A 13,152-nucleotide genomic window follows, 5' to 3' on the forward strand; every position below is an offset into this window, starting at 1 on the left:
ATTAATTCTTCGTTGACAACCTCCCAACATCCACCCTCTCCCTCACCCAGCGGTCACTGCTCTGCTTTCTATCACTGTAGTTTAGATTTGTCTTTCTTAGTTTCATATAAATGAAATCATACTCTTTTGCTCATACTGATTTCCTTTGCGCAGCACAATTTTTTTTGAGATTCATGTTTTTGCACATTAAATAGTTCTTCCCTGTTTGTTGATAATTACTATTCATTACATTGTATAGATTACTCCAAGTTCTTTATCCATTTACCAGTTGAATATTTGGGTTGTTTCCCGTTTTTGATAATTAAAAACAAAGCTATGAAAATTAATGTACAAACACATATTTTCATTTCTAGGTAAATTGGAATTGCTGGATCATATGAGAGTATGACTAACTGTACAGTAAAAGACAAACTGTTTACCAAAGTGGTTACAGGAACTATTTTGCACTCCCATCAGCAACACGAGAGATCGTTACTCCACATCCTAGTCAAAATTTGGTATCCTCTTTTCAATTTTAATGGGCATGTAGTGGTAAAGATGTATTTCCTACCGTGCCATTTTACTTAGTAACCCCACTTTCAAACTGATCATTTTATTATCAATTTTTTAAAAAATCTAACACATTTAAGAGTTTGAAAGAAAATGGCTGGCTTGGCCCTGTAGATATTTTGTTTCTATTTTAACCACGAAACCCCCGGGTACTTCCAATAAACATAAACCTGGTGACAGTTATGCAACTGCAGCTCTAGAGCTCTAGGAGCCGGGCTCATTCATGACTGCAATTGCTAAGGTCTGCGCTTAATCCCATTGTTTCCTTGAGCCTTAACGTCACCTGTCTAAGAATTTCCCAGGGAGCCGCGCGGGGCGGAGCGGAGCGGACTCTGCGGCCCCAGGCTCCGCCCCTTACTGGGACCCGCCCACTACCCAGGACTGGGCTCGAATCTGGAGAAGAAAGTTTGCTTCCGGTCTCGCGGTTGGCTCTACTCCCGCGAGAAGACAAGACGGCCGCCTATGGCCCTGGCGAGAGAAGGGGTGTGGCCAGGGAGCGCGAAGTCCCCAAGAGTGAGGGAGAAGGGGCGGGGTCGCGCGTATCAGGCGTACGCATGCGCGCACGCCGCCGGTCGGGCTGAGCTAAGAGGGGAGGGGGCGACGGCAGAGGAGGTATCGTTATTTCCGCGATCTGGACGGTCCGTGGCGGCTCGGGTGGCTACGGAAGAAGTAGGTAGGGACCGCCCGTGCGAAGCTGTTGAGACTCTCTCTCTGTCGGCCCCCGCGCGTGTGGCGGACCCTGGGGACGCTAGGTCACACTGCGTCCCCGGCCCTCCTGCCGCGCTTCAGGTAGGGGCTTCGGGCTGCCCGGTGCCCGGTGCCCGCGGAGGCCCTGGCCTTGACTGGTGTTACCGGGGCTACGATCCAGCACCGGGCGTGCCCGCGCTCCCGCACAACAGCCCTGTCCTTGCTTTGGCGCCTTGTGGGGCCGGTGCCAGGGCCGGGTGGGGCAGGTCCTCGTCTCAGGTGCGCTCCAGTTCTGGGCCTGGAGGGGTGGGACACGACGGTGCTCTCTCTCATGCCATGCTCCTCGGCGAGGCTGTGCCGGGGTTTTGCGCGGCCCGGGAGAGGTTGGCCCGGCGAGCTCCTGGCAGGTGAGGGACCACCTTGACTTGAGTAGTTGCCGGATGGGGTCCTGGACTGCGACAGGCGATCCGGAAGAGTGCTTTGGCCATTTGTGGCCTGTGTTGAAAGTTGGAAGCTCTGGAGTTTGCTTGGGCCAGTGGTGGAATGATTTATTATTTTTCTTCTTAAATAGTGGGAAGTCACACTCTATGAGCTCTGGTAGGTGGTGGGCTATTAGTAAGTGAGCAGCAGTAGAGTTAAGTAACTTGAGATTTAATTGCATTAAGGTATGTTTTTCCAGTACCAGCCTCCAATTCAAAAGAGCGCTGCTTAAGTTTAGTAAGATTTTCATCCAATACTTAAAAACACACGTGATTTGCACATACTCTTGCCCTGAAAGCTACATCCTTTCTTTTACACCAGTATTAATTTTATAGGCATAATGGTTATGAAAGCTTCTGTAGAAGATGATGATTCAGGATGGGAGCTCAGTATACCAGAAAAGATGGAAAAAAATAATACAAACTGGGTGGACATAACCCAAGATTTTGAAGAAGCTTGTCGAGGTGAGTTTTTATTTTTGGATTAGAAGTTCAAAATCTGGGAAAGGGTAAAATAAAATCTTGATTGTGATTTCTGAACTGTCTCAATAAATGAAATCAATAGGTAAGTGTGGTTTATTTATTAAGTTTGTTAACCACACTTATTCTCTATACCCTCTAATTTTACCTTTCGTTTAAATCCCGTATATATGAGGTATAGCATTAAATACGGATGTTAAGGCAATTTCTTCTATTAAAAATTTTCTAACTTTAAGTAAAGGTTCGAGAGTACATAGCAATAATTTTGAACTGTGGAAACAGGAACTCTGGTGACCTAAAGACGGTAGTATTATTGTATATTTAAGTTTTGAAAATGATCAGTTTATGTTATTCCCTGCTGAAGATGTTCCAGTGACTTCCTGTTGCATGTAGAACAGAATAAAATCCAAACTTCTGCCCCATGGCCTTTATGATCCGGTGTCTACCTACCACTCAGACTTCATATTTGTACCATGTTCTATTCAGGCTCATTATGTTAGTAGTCACAAGTCTTTCTTATCTGTCCACACTCTACGGTATTGATAGATAAGGATCCAAGAATATACAAGGGAGAAAGAGTAATCTATTCAACAAATGGTGTTGGGAAAACTGGACAGCCACTTTAAAAAGAATGAAACTGGAACCTTAACAGATACGCTAAAGTGCCCCCCCTTTGCATATTTTGTTTACTCTCTCTTAAATTGCTTTGCCCCTAGGTCTTCAAAAAGCTATCTCCTTCCTGACCACTTAAGTATTACCTCTGCAGTGAGGACTTGTCAAAACAACCAATCTAAGCAGATTCATTCTCCTCTATCCAACTCCAGCTCAGTTGAATCACCCTGTTTTATTTTCTCCATAACACTTATCTACTGTCACAAATCATCATTTTCAATTATTGTTTATGTTCACTCATCCACTGGAATATAAGCTCTGTGAGTACAGAGATCTTGTCAGCAACCCTGGTGCACAGAACGTTTCCTGGCACATAGTGAGTGCAATGAATGATTAGGGAAATGAGCATGTTTCTTGGTTTGAGGTGAAAGGGGGAGGTTGAAGATAAGAGGAAGGAATAAATGATAGAGTGAGAGCTTGAACTTCAAGAGAGGATGGGATCAAGAACATGGAAGAGAAATTAATTCCGGGGGAAATAATAGGGACATACTCCTAACCAGGAGAACAGGTTACAATGGTGAAGACACAGATATGAGATGAAATCAAACAATGTGGTGAATGTTTAAATAAAAAAATTATTACAGTAAAAGACACATTGACATTAATCCCTCAAAATAATCCCCCTCGCTTCGAACACACTTGTTCCATCATTCTTGCCACTTTCTGAAGCAATTCTGGAAGTCTTTCGTGAGTGTCTTTAGTTGCACTGTCATGGGTGCCTCGATGTCCTGAATCATTTTGACTTTGGGGAAGAGCCGGAAATCACACGGTGCCAGATCCGATGAATAAGGTGGATGAGGACACATCGTAATATTTTTATTTGACAGAAATTGCCGTACCAGAAGTGATATGTGACATGGAGTGTTGTCATGTTGGAGGATAATTTACGGCACACTTTAAAACACACCTTCTCTCAACCATAGCTCACACCTGACTGACTGCACCAAACAAGTTGAAACTCATCACACACCACCGCTTCCCGTATTGAAGATGCCTGCCTTCCCTTTGGGTGGCACTCACAGCATTCACCGTATTTGTTGATCACAATGGAAAGCTCCGTGTCCCAGAATGCTTCTGGTAAGGCAATTTCTGTTAAATAAAAATATTATGGTGTGTCCTCATCCACCTTATTCACCAGATCTGGCACCATGCGACTTCTGGCTCTTCCCCAAAGTCAAAATGACCATGAAAGGTAAATGTTTTGAATTGATTCAGGACATTGAGGCAGCCATGACAGCGCAATTAAATACACTCACAGAAGAGGATTTCCAGCACTGCTTCAGAAAGTGTAAAGAATGATGGGATAAGTGTGTTCAAAGCGAAAGGGAGTATTTTGAGGGAATTAATGGCAATGTGTCTTTTACTGTAATTTTTTATTTATTTAAACATTCACTGTATTTTCTGATCACAACTCATATATTTCTAAGTGGATGGGGAGGAATAGTGGAGGAATTCACACCTTGATGGCTTCTATTTTCTTAATAAACAAGGTTAGGTCTTTGCTGATGCTGAGGTGGACTGTGTTTAAAATAGTGCTCTTAAGGAGAGGAGTAAAGACTTGGAGCAGCTACAGGTGGAAAGAAAGCCAGTTGAATATAAGCAGGATGATAAATCATGTGCCTACCCTTCAACTATTTTAAAATTCATGTCCAATTAAAGCATGCGTAAGTGAGATAGTGGAAAGAACATTACATTGGGAGTTGGGTGACTGCCCATATTGTCTATCTAAGGAAGAGAGAAAAAAGTATAAGTTATAGTATAGTCAGAGAGCTTAGACTGTTAAGTGGATCATACCTATCATCTTGCATTGATTTTAAGTGATCTATATTAGAGGTCTGTCATTATGAACCTAAATGGGAAAGGTTTTATGAAGTACATATGGCTTGAGTTGGGCCTTAAAGGAGTGGTCGAGTTTCTCTAAGTGAATATGAGGGAATTATTTTAGACTTAGATGAACCATTAGAGCCAGAGTTCAGTGATAGTTATATATTTGAGGAACTGTGACTAATTCTGCTTCTTTATGGAAGGAACCTAGAGTAGGAGATACGATTTAATCCCTGCTTCAGTGTGGATTGAGGCAGGCTGGCATGTCATTTTGTTGCCAATATCAAACCATCCTATTAAACTCTTCCATCATTAACTCCTGCACTGTCTCAGGTGGCACAAATGTGAGGTATACTTCTTGAAATCAAAAAGTTGATATACTCTTAGAATTAATCTTCCTTTACGTGTACATTTAGGACTAAAGGCTGTTGGCAGCTCTTGAGATTGTGGTATTAATAGTTTGTTTTCCCCTCTAGAAATAATCAGACTTATTGCCTGGATTGTAGTTTAGATTTCTGTTCTAGCAACTTTCTGAAAACTAAATTTAAAACAGACATCATTACCTCCTTTTGTGTAACTATTACAGTTGTTTCTCCTCTTTGATGACAGTGTGATGACATTTTGGTTAGACTTTGGTGATTTGGGGCGAGGGGGAGGGTATGGTAAAATAATCTGCATATGGGTGGCAATGTTTTTTATGCATATTTCTTCATGCATACTTACTCCTGTAGTGGCTCTTCAAAGTCCTCTGGATCAAATTCTAACTTTCACAATTTATTTTCTGTTATGGAAATGGCATAGATTCCCTCCACATTTCCTATTCCCTCCGCATTCTTGTTTTTTTCTTTCCAAATTATTTTTAATGTATGGTGCCACTGTTATTTTGTTTGATATGTAATGTATCGTTTGTCTAAAAAATACCTCTGAGCTTTGCTTCTCTAGGAAACTCTCCCTAATTAAAACCATCTCATTTTGCTACTTGTAAAATAGTCTTTGTTCTTCATATTCCATTTGGTTGTCTATATTTAGGTTCTTTCTGAATTATAAACCCACAGTTTAAAAATTTCACTTAAACATAAATGATCACAAAATACACACTGCTCCTTCTTCTGCCTACCAGATTCCCTTCTTCCTCATGCTTTCTGGAGCGCCAACAACCTCTCCTAGACACCACTAGGTGCCTAGAACCCAGAGGTAATCCAAGTTTGGCTATCATTGTATCATTCTTTTTAAGCTCTAGTCTAGGAGGATATGGACCCATCCTCTTATCCCATTTTCTGTTCGATGGCTTAGTTCATTCTTCCTTAGTTAATCTTTATTGTAGGTACTCTTGTTTAAGAACCACTTATCCATCTAATTTTTTCAGCTCTTGCCCAGGACTTTTGGAAAACTTTTACTGCTTTCTCTTCCCTCTTTTAAAATTTAGGTTGCTTAAACTTCTCGATCTGTCTTGTCTTCTCTCACCCAGAACTTTTTTTTTTTTAAATTATTGGGGTGACAATTGTTAGTAAAATTACATAGATTTCAGGTGTACAATTCTGTCTCGCCCAGAACTTTTGTAAGTGCTCAATATGCAGAGGGTGCCAAAAAAATGTATACACATTTCAAGAAAGGAAAAAAAAACTGTATTAAAATTTTAATAATATATACCGATAACAAAAGATGAATACAAGTCATGTGTATACATTTTTTTAGTACCCCCGGTATATTTGTTTTAAGAATAAATGAATATTCTAAGACCATGTTTCTTCAAACCAGAAAATATCTGCATCTTGGACTTCAGAAGTTTGAGAATCACTGAATTACATTAAATGTTGTCATTTCAGGTGACTGCATAGAACCAGCAGAATTATGAACACAAGCTTGGGCACTGAAATTATAGCAATATTTGATTATAATATTATCCTCCAGTTGGTCTGGAATATGTTTCTGGGATCTTTTTAAAGATTATCGTTGAACTGATTACATAGCATTTAACAATTATAGAAGAAATATAGATTCTTGGTAAAATGTTAATGGACTTTTGGTCCCCTGTCCCTATCCATGAACCCCAGTTTGCAAATCGTTGTAGGAATTTGCTGTTTGTTAGCACTTTATTCTAAGAGGAAAAAGATGGACAGAAATTGTCCTGGCGAAAGACCTGGGGAAACTGTAAAGTATTATTTTAAATGATTTTGGTTTTAGAAGTTAAAATTATGGTTTCCTTGTTCTGTATTATGAAGAATATTTTCAGTGGTGGGGCATGGGTTGGGTGGGCAGCTGGTAATTGTGGATACACTGTTAATTGTGGATCACTTTAGATCAGTGGTTTTACACTGGGTGTGATCTTTCCCCTCAAGAGACTTTTGCCAATGTTTTAAGACGTGTTTGGTTGTCACAGTGGAGGTGGGAGAGTGGCAACTGGCGTCTAGTGGATACACACCGTAAGGATGCTGCTAACCATCTTATTCACAGGATAGACCTTACCAAAAAGAAAAAAAGAATTATTCTGCTAAAATTTGAATAGTGCTGCTAGTTCACTTCATTTAGGTTACTTTCAAGAATGTTCAGCTATCTTTTAACCTCTGTGACCCTGGATTCTTCAGGAAAGGAACAAATGGATATTGGATGTCTTAACACCTCTACCTGAGCATTAACATAAAGCAAGCAGTGGGAGGGAATGGGACTGTGGGTGCACTTGGAGGGCTCTTCTGCATTGTTGGATGCGTCTTACCAGATTTTCCCCACGTCTTGTATTGTGTGTTCTGCTTTATGGTAGGAATTTTGGTCAGTAGAAAAGGTGTCCTCAGACTCACCACTTTCCCCTTGTTAGCTGGTTGTTTTGGTATTCATGATTCTAGATAGCATGCTTTTATTACTACTTCTTGGTTCCCTCTACTTCCAATTTAGGCATTATCTATGGACTCCTGCCCTCCCCATATAGTTATAGCTACACTTTGGATATGTAAACATTATTCATAGCTGAGCCAAAGAGTAAAACTGTTATTACTTTTCCCTTCCTGCACAGTTATACAAAAAATTTTTACCAAAAAAAATCAATGTACTTATCATTGATTTTAACTTAGACTCTTCACCAGTAGTCTAAATCTCCTTAAGACATTCAGACACATCAGACATCCTATCGTTCACATCTCCATAAAGAAATTTCTTCCTGAGCTTCTTAATTTGCTCCAATCTGGACTTCTTGAGGCTTTTGTACCTAGTGTGATCCTGAGTTCTTCCTTTGTCATCACCCTGAGGTTTTCACTTTCCCCCCTTGTTTTGATTGGATATGTTATCTTCCTGGGAGATAAACTACATGGGAGATACAATGTTTTGAGGCCCTGGATGTCTGAAAATGTCTTTATCCTTCCACTGTATTGATAATACATGTGTTCAGTTGGCCACCTTTACTCAGGGGTTAACTAATTGATCTGTTTAAACATCAGTATTGCAATGGTACTGGATTTCAGCTATATTATAGATTCATAGGGACACTAGCTGGGAACTTAACCATCATTTGTAATGTTATGTGTAGAAAACTATTCAGTAATAACTAGGTATGGTGTCAGATGGGTACTAAATCTACAGGGGTGGTAGATGGGACAGGGTTGGGGGCAGGGTGAAAAAGGTGACGGGATTAAGAAACGCAAATTGGTAGTTACAAAATAGTCATGGGAATATAAAGGTAATATAATCAAGAATATGCTAATAATTCTGTATAGTGTTAGGTGGGTACTGCTAAATAACTATGATATACACCTGAAAGTAATACAATATTGTATGTTAGCTATATTTTAATCAAAATCTTAAAAAAAAGAAATCTATTTAAAGATCTGTAACACCAGTTTACAAATCACCTTCTCATTTATAAGATGGTCAAATGTGTTTGCATTGTTACATAACTGCATGTTTTCCTCTGTCTTATTAGATGGCATTTCTTCAGGAGAATGATCATATGCTTCAAGTGCTTCACACTGCTGCATAAAACTCCAGCCACAAGTTATGATTCATTGTTCATTTCCAAGGCAAAAGAAATGATGTTCTCTGTAAAATGTCATGAAATTCTGTAATTGACAAAATTAAGTTAAATTTTCTCTCACAACATATCTATTCATGCCTCGTGAGAGTGAGGATAAAATAAAAAAGTGGTTTATTGTGAAGATTGTCTAGAAATTTTTGAATCATCAGCTTTTCCTTATATCTAATTTTTTTCCCTTTGCTCTGAGTGGTTTAAGTTCTATTGCACCTACTTAAGAATGACTTAAAAGAAGTCCCTTTTAAAAAAAATTATTGTGTTAACTTAGTTCAGTGGTTTGGGGTGTTCTGTGATCCCTAGAACCCCAAGATCATGGGGTAGGTATGCTAGGTTAAAATTATTTTCCCGGTGATGATAATACATTAACTTGCTTTTTGAACTCGTTAGTGTTTAGTGGGGTTTTCGAGACTGCATGTGTAATGATGTCATTGCCCTGACTGCTAATGAAAAATACAAAACATTTATCCTTCTCTAAATGTTTTGAGAACTGGTGCCCAGTTGGGTAAGACCCAAGTTATTATGTCTATAGTGCTGTACAAGATCATGATTCTATGTCCAGTTACTGATTGTGCAGTGAGAGTGCTGGTACTCTGCTTAGTGAGTAAATGTTCAAGTTTCCTGCTATCGTTTATTAGTGAGTGATCTGATGGATCACTGGTGATCTAGGGACCGCACGAGGATTATCTAGTTCAGCCCCTCATTTCACAGATGAGGAAACCAAGGACCGGAGTGACTGAGTGGCTTCTAGGTCTATGGAGTATTTTTATTTTCAAGTTTGGTGAAGCTATTTGGTACCCACATCTACCCTAAGTAGATGGTAGATTATATTACAGCAGTTGTCAATTTTTTTTGGTCTCAGGACCCCATTATATTAAAAATTACACTCTTACCTGTTGTTCATGTGTATGATATATATATATATATGTATATATTTATGTTTACTGTATTAGAATTTAAAACAAAAGTTAAAGATGCTTATTAATTCATTTGAAAACAATAATAAACCAATTGCATGTTAACATAACGTTTTTCTGATGGAAAATAAATGTATTTTCCAAAACAAAAAACACTTAGATGAGTGGAGTTGTTTTATATTTTTGAAAATCTCTTTAATGTTGGCATAATAGAAGGCACCTGAATTCCGTATCTGCTTCTGTATTTAAACTGTTGCCACATGTTTGTTTTGGTTGAAGTACGAGTATATGAAGTAAATGTGACTTCCGCAAATACGTGTGTAGTTGAAAAGTGGAGGAAACTTTTCAGATAATTGTGAATATTCTTCTTTAATACTATACCAAAACTTTACAGGTGGCAGTTTTCTTAAATATTAGTTATAATGTGAAGCTGTATCAGTGGACTTTTCATGTTCTGTTAACTTAAAATCCATTGGCCTGTCTTCAACTTTCGATGGATCTTTTATCTGTGCCTAATTTTGTAACATGCATTGCCATTTGCAAAATATAACTATTGGGAAACTGTCAGGATCACAGAGGCAGATACATGTTTTCTAAAATTTTAATTTTTTTCTTGAAAGCTCGAATTTTAATCAGTTTTTTTCCTTAAAGCTACAAACTTGTTTATTTTTGAGAAAATGCCGTATGCTCAATTCTGAATAACTATAGTTTGTCTCTTGTTCTTTCAAGTAAAAATGTGTTCCATGATAATTGTGCAAGCGCTTTTCCTGGAGACAGCTTTACTGTGGTATGCAGCAGAAGTTAATGTATACTTCTGATTTTGTCAAATAGAATGTTAAAAAGACATGTACTCAAAGATTGAGATTTAATAAGATAAATCAGGGCTTAGCAATGGGGTGAAGCAAGTGAGGCACTTAGAGTGCAGAATTTAAAAAGGCACTACCTGGGGGACAGCCGGAGGATGGCTCAGTTGGTTAGAGCGTGAGCTCTTAACAACAGGGTTGCCGGTTTGATTCCCACGTGGGCCAGTGAGCTGTGCCTTCCTCAACTAGATGGAAGACAACGACTTGAAGCTGATAAGTCCTGGAAAAAAACACACTGTTACCCAATTAAAAAAAAAAAAAAAGGCACTACCTGAGAGTGAGTGCCTCCTTAAATTTTGTACTTAGGTGCCTCACTTGCTGCAACCTGGTCCTGCCTCTGAGATTAATCATTTTTATTGTTTCATTCAGGACTTACGTGAATTTTTTAAAGAAATTGTCTTTTTTATATGCAAGTCCATGGAGTTGAAGAATACTATTTAGCTTGAGGTCCCTGTCTTGATTTGTGCTGAAGCTATAGCAGTTTTGCCCAACATTGCTTTTTTTTCCACCCTCTTTACTTCATTTTTTTTGTATTATCGGTGCAAATGTCAAAATGAAAAAGACAGTGGTTTAGAAGTATGAAAATGATTTTAACGTCACAGACTCTTGGGTTCCCAGACCATCTTTGAGAACTGCGGTGTGTTCTGTTATAGTTTATTGTAGCATTTTGATATAGACTTCTCATTGATTTATCTGTTTTGGTACATGGAACTGTTAAAAATGTTAACTTATTATTAGCTAGGAGGATGAGTAAAGTTCTGAAAACGGCCTGTTTACACCTTCCACAGTATTTGACCATCAATTGTTTAAGCTACTTGAAATGTTACAGTAGTGGCTCCCACCTTACCTGCACATTAAATCACCTGGAGTGCTTTAAAACCACTGCATAAGTCCCACCCTCTAGAATTTCATTGGTTTTGGGTGCTTCTTGGACTTTGAAACTTTCAAAAGCTCCCCAGTGGATACTAATATGCAGCCAAGTTTGAGAACTGCTTTATAAGGGATGACCACTGCTTTGATTGACGTTTACACAAGTGTTTTCTATATTATATAAATAAAATATAACTTAAAAAAAATAGTTTTGACACTGTTCCGAGGACAAAAAGAGATTTATGACATGAAGTGTTATGAAAACAACTTGAGAAATAGCAATGAGTTCTCTGAAAAAGTTTATTTAGGGAGGAATTTACTAGTGATTTTTTTAAAAATGAGGTTGGTGATTCTGATTGGATTATTGTGGCCCATGATGGGTAACTTGTTAATTCTCAAAAGTCCAATTTACGGTTAGTTTCTAAATATTCACTGTATAGAAGGCATTATATTAGTAATTGAGTAGAAATAATACAATCATTTCTTAGAAAATGAAGCTTGAAGTAATGCAGGCACATTTTTCAGTGCTAATACTTTATTTTTTTTCTTAGCCTTAAAAGTTAAATGTAAATATGATATTATTCAAAGGATTTTTCTCTTTCTTTTAGAATTAAAGTTGGGAGAACTGCTTCATGATAAACTGTAAGTATTTGTGTCCTTTGAAATAGTGTGCGATATTTCCATGTATCTTTTTAGTGCATACAGTAGTGTTCCTTGAAGTTCGATTATTTTACATTTCAAACCTGTAAAAATAATACTAATTATAAATATATTTTTAACATCGGTGAGCTATTGGGGCCAACAACCCTAGTTGTGATATGAAGTATCGGTATCAGTGAAACTGACCTATGGTCCTTTCTTTGAGGGTAAATGTATAGGATGTGCAGTTCCTTGAAGAGAAAGTATTAGTTGTATGTCATATGTGATAGGCTGATTGATGACCAGGGATAGGTGCCTACATGCCTGGAGAAAAGTAAATTGAGAATCCCTGAAAAGGTAAAATAAAGGGAAATGCTTGATTCTCATAGATAGCTTCAGTTCCCATATTGCTAGATCCAGGCTCAGTTTTCAAGGTTAGGAATTTGTCATGTGGGGTGTCGTGCGGGGCGGCCTGCAGGGTGTCAGGCGGGGCATCCTGCCGACTACGCCATGTGTCGTGCGGGGCGTGGGGGGGGGTCTCTGGTCCCGCTCCCCACACAAAAACGCAGGATATGGCTAGGCCAAAAAGGAACACCTACGGAGCCGTAGGTAGGGGAGTCATACCACTATACTCTCCCTGGCGGCTGGGTTGGAGACACAGGAACCAGGAGCAACACAATTCTCAACCCTCACTGTGCCGCTTGCAGACTCAGCCACCATCTTCTTGCTAGCTCCCCCTTTTTTTCTGCTAGCTTAGCCACGGCAGTTATATTAGTGGCCAACGGCTCACTGGTTACAGCTGACGGCCAACTAGCCACAGCTGATGGCCATTTGATCACAGTTGATTGCCATTTACTACCTGAGCCAGCACCTTTCTATGTGAGGCCGAGAGCCTGGAAACTGCACTCCTGTCTCTGTCCCCACAGAATTTTAAATTTTAAATTAGTAAGCGAACAAGATTGGACATTTGAGGAGGAGGATTAGAACCTGAAATTTAGTTCTTCTCAAACTTGAGTGTGCATCAGAATCATCTGAAGGGCTTTTTATTAAAATGCAGATTGCTAGGCCCCACCCCCACAGTTCCTTATTTAGTAGGTCTGGTGTGGGACCGCAGAAGTTGCGTTTTTAGCAAGTTCCCAGGTGAGGTTGATGGCTGC

At 39.2% G+C, this 13,152-nt stretch overlaps 1 protein-coding gene across 5 annotated transcripts in view; it reads left to right on the top strand.

Moving 5' to 3' along the window:
- The first annotated feature begins 1,079 nt into the window (after positions 1–1,079).
- Positions 1,080–13,152, top strand: part of NAA35 (N-alpha-acetyltransferase 35, NatC auxiliary subunit) — a 57,695-nt gene continuing 45,622 nt past the window's right edge. For 2 of the 5 annotated variants that reach the window (XM_033123360.1, XM_033123357.1), the window contains exons 1-3: positions 1,080–1,222; positions 2,052–2,180; positions 11,965–11,998. In XM_033123360.1, the coding sequence (XP_032979251.1) occupies positions 2,057–2,180; positions 11,965–11,998 (158 nt within the window). In that variant the 5' untranslated portion in view covers positions 1,080–1,222; positions 2,052–2,056. Of the gene's footprint in view, positions 1,339–2,051; positions 2,181–11,964; positions 11,999–13,152 lie in introns of all 5 variants that reach the window. The other 3 variants (XM_033123358.1, XM_033123361.1, XM_033123359.1) reach the window with 3 other exon arrangements.

Source organism: Rhinolophus ferrumequinum, chromosome 12, assembly GCF_004115265.2.
Source record: "Rhinolophus ferrumequinum isolate MPI-CBG mRhiFer1 chromosome 12, mRhiFer1_v1.p, whole genome shotgun sequence".
Classification (NCBI taxonomy): Eukaryota; Metazoa; Chordata; class Mammalia; order Chiroptera; family Rhinolophidae; genus Rhinolophus; species Rhinolophus ferrumequinum.